The 4,731-nt window shown below is 39.9% G+C and overlaps 1 protein-coding gene across 1 annotated transcript; it reads left to right on the forward strand.

Annotated features, from left to right (window-relative positions):
- Positions 1-601: 601 nt before the first annotated feature.
- On the forward strand, positions 602-4,498 carry LOC148228691 (uncharacterized). Its single transcript, XM_088200368.1, has 2 exons — positions 602-1,328; positions 1,401-4,498. The coding sequence occupies exons 1-2, from the start codon at positions 721-723 to the stop codon at positions 1,966-1,968; spliced, it is 1,176 nt and encodes a 391-aa protein (XP_088056494.1). The 5' UTR covers positions 602-720; the 3' UTR covers positions 1,969-4,498.
- Positions 4,499-4,731: the final 233 nt, after the last annotated feature.

The following is a 4,731-nucleotide window of genomic DNA, read 5'->3' on the forward strand; positions in this document are numbered from 1 at the left end:
ACAGCTTGCAAATATTTATCCCTACACAAAAGTTGTTTTTATATTACAATTTTTAAAGCAATAGTTATTTATACAGTTTGATGACGTAATCAAACACAAAAGTTCGCCTCTAAGCTTTGCAGCTTTTTGTTGGAAATTTATGTTAATCTAGGCGCATTTCTAAAAGTAAATTTACGATGTCATAAAATCAGCCTTTATTTTATTTCTCGCTTACAATGTCACAGTACTAAAAATATTAATAACAATAAATATAACAACAATGAATCAAAAAACGACAATAATCGCTCGTCTACGTCTATAGCGTCATAAATTACCAAGACCGAAAATATTCAGAGCTAGCTCTTTTGGACAAGACCAGCTGCGGCAGTACATCGATTTTTATCGCCATTGATCTCTAATCCTCACATATATCACCGGACAAATTAAAACACGTTTAAAATTTACACCTGTTCTCTAAAAAATAGGACATTTTATAATCAGGAAAGGAGCCTCTATATTTGTTCCGTGTGAATAATAATTTGATATTCCTGTATATTCTGTAGTAAAGCGAAGACGTCTGCCGAACATTGTAATGTAAATAAGCCGCAATGATGGTCCACTCTGTGCTGTTGACGCGAGCGGTCGCATTCGCGCTTCGCTCCGTTATCGTACGAAGGACACCCCCGCTACCGTTCTGCAACGATAGACACGCCCACTGCAATTAGCTACAAAGACAGCGCCATGAAGAAGGCGCAGACGCGCAAGCGTTCTCTTGGAACGTTGAAGGCGTACCTAAACGCCTCACAATCAACTTCAGGCCTGCCAGACCACGAGTGGCAGGTACCCAAAAAGACATCGAAAGTTTCCCAGGATGCTAAGATGCCTCCGACCACGAGCCAAAACAGGTATGAAAAGCTTCCCGAAGTGATCGAAAGGAAGCAGCAGAGGATACCGCCTGTGATCGTAGAGATCACGGGAACACACCTCCAGACGATCGACTTAATTAAGTCGATCACAAAAACATCGAACTTCTCGTTGCGATACACGGGAAGTGGCAATGTGTCAGTACTTTGCGCGTCGTTTGAAGCACGCGCGTTGTTAATGGATGGACTGAAGGGCCAACGCGCCTTTCACACATTCACCGCCGACGACGATAAAACAGTGAAATCCGTGCTGAGAGGGCTCCCAGAGGTCCCCACCGAAGACATTGCCGCAGATCTCGAACGTCAAGGACTTAGCGTCGTCAAGGTGACGGCAATGAAGACCAAGACCGAGAAACAAGGAGACTCCAGGCTCTACCTTGTCCAGTTTCCGGCTAATACAACAACGAGCACTATAAGAAGCATCCGGTACGTTTGCTTCACCAAGGCCACGCTTGAAAAGTACAAGCGTAATAAGTTGCATTTAACGCAATGTTTCAGGTGTCAACAATTCGGCCACGCTGCAAGAAATTGTCAACGAGCTCCCAGGTGCGTCAAATGCCCCGGAAACCACGCCACGAACGAGTGCTCTAAGAAGGACCGAGAAGCACCCGCCATCTGCACTGGTTGTGGAGGAGACCATCCGGCCAATTTTAAGGAGTGCCCTCGTAGGTTAGAATACCTACAGAAAACTCAGAAGAGACAACAGAGACCGACTCCCACTGTTCACTCGTCGCAGCCGAACAACATATTCAACCTCGAGCAAGCGCAATTTCCTGCACTGAAACCAACGAAACCAGCGTTGGTAAAAACCTCAACCACCCCAGCAGTGATCTCATCAGCCACTTCATGGAACGCCCAGGTTGGCGCCGCACCAGCACCAATAAACAAGGCGCCACAACGTCCCCAAACCAGGCAGCCTGAGGAGCCCCTCTTAGACACAATGCCAACTTCAGAGCTACGCAGGATGTTGCTCGTCCTTCAAGAAATCAGGACCAAGGCTGGAAAGTGTGCCAGCAAAATGGAGATCGCCTTGATGATGGTCGAATATCTCGATGTGCTCTTCTAAGGTGGGGCTCAACGTTTTGACGTGGAATTCACGCGGATTCCGAAATAAAACTGGAGAACTGGAACTGCTGATCAGTGAGTACAAAATTGATATTGTCGTAATCACCGAATCTTACCTCAAACCACACGTCAACGTTTTTATACCGAACTTTGTCTGCCTCCGGAGGGACCGTCTCTCAAGGCCAGGCGGAGGGGTCGCGATATTTGTAAAAAAATCAATTAAACACGCGCGCATTACAACAAACACGACTAATCTTGAAACTGTCGCGATACAAATTAAGCACGATAATAAATTAATAATAATTGTCGCGGGGTATAATTCTCCCGGTGACAGGTTGCTTCGAGGTGACCTTGATGATGTGTTTCGTCTTGGAGAATCCGTGATATTAACTGGAGACTTTAACGCGAGACACATGCATTGGGATTGCCCCGGTGCGAATCGATCCGGTAAATTAATATTTGATTATTTACACGATACGGACACTACTGTAAATTTTCCGAAATCCCCAACGCATTATCCTACCAACCACACGACTCCGTCAATTCTGGACATAACGTTGGTCAAGGGTAATTCCCGGATTTCAAACATGCACTGCATCCAGGCTCTGTCCTCGGACCACCTTCCAGTATTCTTTACGTTGGACGGTGAGGTCGAGATGGTGTCTGAGGTCGTTTTCAATTATGCAAAGGCTGATTGGAAGCGATTCAGAAGCATAGTAGAGTCTCGGGTATTGATTAAACGACAGAATTATACCTCAAATGACACTAAAACTATTGACGATGATATTCATTACTTAACATCCGTGATCGAGCAGGCCAAAATATCATCAATTCCGTCGCGTAAAAATATTTGGAATAACATAGAACTCACCCCAGAAATAATTAAACGTATTAAAATTAAAAATAATATGAGAAAGCAATGGCACAAAAATAAATCGCCCCAACTTAAAACTCTAATTAACAAACTAACTGATGAAATTCGCGTTCAAATTCAAAACATCAAAAACGCTTCGTGGTCGCGTAAACTAAAAGCTTTGAAACCGGGAGATAATTCCTTATGGAGAATGACGAAATCGCTTAAAAATAAAAACTCAAATATACCACCTTTAAAAACCGGAAACAACGTAGCTAACACGACTCAGGAGAAGGTCGAGATTTTAGCTGAGACATTTTCTACATCTTATCAACTTACGCAAAATTACATTGACCAAAAAACCCAAAATAAAGTAGACCGGGCAATTAAAGATATTAGTAAAACTCCAATAGATAAAAAATCCATTAACCAAGTCGGCATATCAGAAATTCTTAGTATTGTTAAACGATTATCAAATAGAAAGGCTCCAGGTATAGATAAATTAGAGAATATATTGATTAAAAACCTTCCTTTTGTTTGCTTTAAGTACTTAAATAACATTTTTAATTCATGCTTATCTTTTGGATATTTCCCAATAATCTGGAAAACGGCAAAAATTCATCCGATAAAAAAACCTGGCAAAGCAGATAACATACCAATTAACTACCGCCCGATAAGTTTACTTCCCTCATTTAGCAAATTATTTGAAAAAATTATATTATCTCGATTAAAGGAATCTCTTAATAGCAAACTCATTAATGAGCAATTTGGTTTCCGCGAAAATCACTCGACTACGCATCAACTTAATAGATTAACAGAGCACATATCTGCCGATTTTAATATGAAAAAAAGTTCTGGTCTTTTATTATTAGATATGGAAAAGGCTTTTGATACAGTATGGCATGATGGATTAATGTATAAACTTTTAAAATATGAAACTCCCTATTACATTATTCACATGTTACGGTCTTACCTGAAGAATCGAAGCTATGTTGTTTCGCTAAATAATACATTTTCGACACCGCGTAAAATACCAGCTGGTGTTCCTCAAGGAAGTATACTTGGCCCGTTTCTCTTCATTCTATATACTAATGATATTCCAATGTTAAAAAATACTAAACTCTCAATGTACGCTGACGACACTGCAATCCTTACTAGTTCTTATGGTCTTAAACCTATTGCAGTTAAACTTCAAAAATCCCTTGAAAACTTAAAAAAATATTTTATGAAATGGAGAATTAAAATTAATCAAGACAAAACAGAAGCAATAATATTCACTAAACGTAGACAACCCTTGCCTGCACCCATTAAAAGTGAACAAGGGCATAACATTGAATGGAGAGCGAGCGTTAAATATCTGGGTATACACCTGGACTCCAGACTAAAATTCAATAAACATATAACTGAACTCCGGTCGAAAGGGCTCGGCGCCATTGCGGCTCTAAAATCAATATTTAATAGAAAAAGTGCGCTTACAATAAAAAATAAAATTCTAGTCTATAGACAATTAATCAGACCTGTTTTAACTTACGCTTGTTCAGTGTGGAGTAACGCGAGTAATAGTAATTTTAATAAACTTCAAGTAATTCAAAATAAAGCCATAAAAATAATTTATAATACACCGTTTTATACTAACCTTAAAAAACTCCACACCAAACATTTAATTCCTACCATTAAAGAATACTGTTATTATCAAACCGAAAAATACTATAAAAAAATCTCGCGAGACCACGCAAACCCACTAATTTCAAGAATCGGTGATTACGACAAAGCAAAACTTAAATTTAAATACAAACATAAAATGCCTAAGCACATATTGCTTTGATGCAGTTAAGCTCATCGCAGTGTCATCAGTTTCAGGTCTACAGGGCTAGGTTTATTTACCTTTGTATGTGTTTTATTTTGTATATT

This window comes from Plectrocnemia conspersa, unplaced genomic scaffold (genome assembly GCF_051122295.1).
Source record: "Plectrocnemia conspersa isolate PC_06_02 unplaced genomic scaffold, ASM5112229v1 ptg000012l, whole genome shotgun sequence".
Classification (NCBI taxonomy): domain Eukaryota; kingdom Metazoa; phylum Arthropoda; class Insecta; order Trichoptera; family Polycentropodidae; genus Plectrocnemia; species Plectrocnemia conspersa.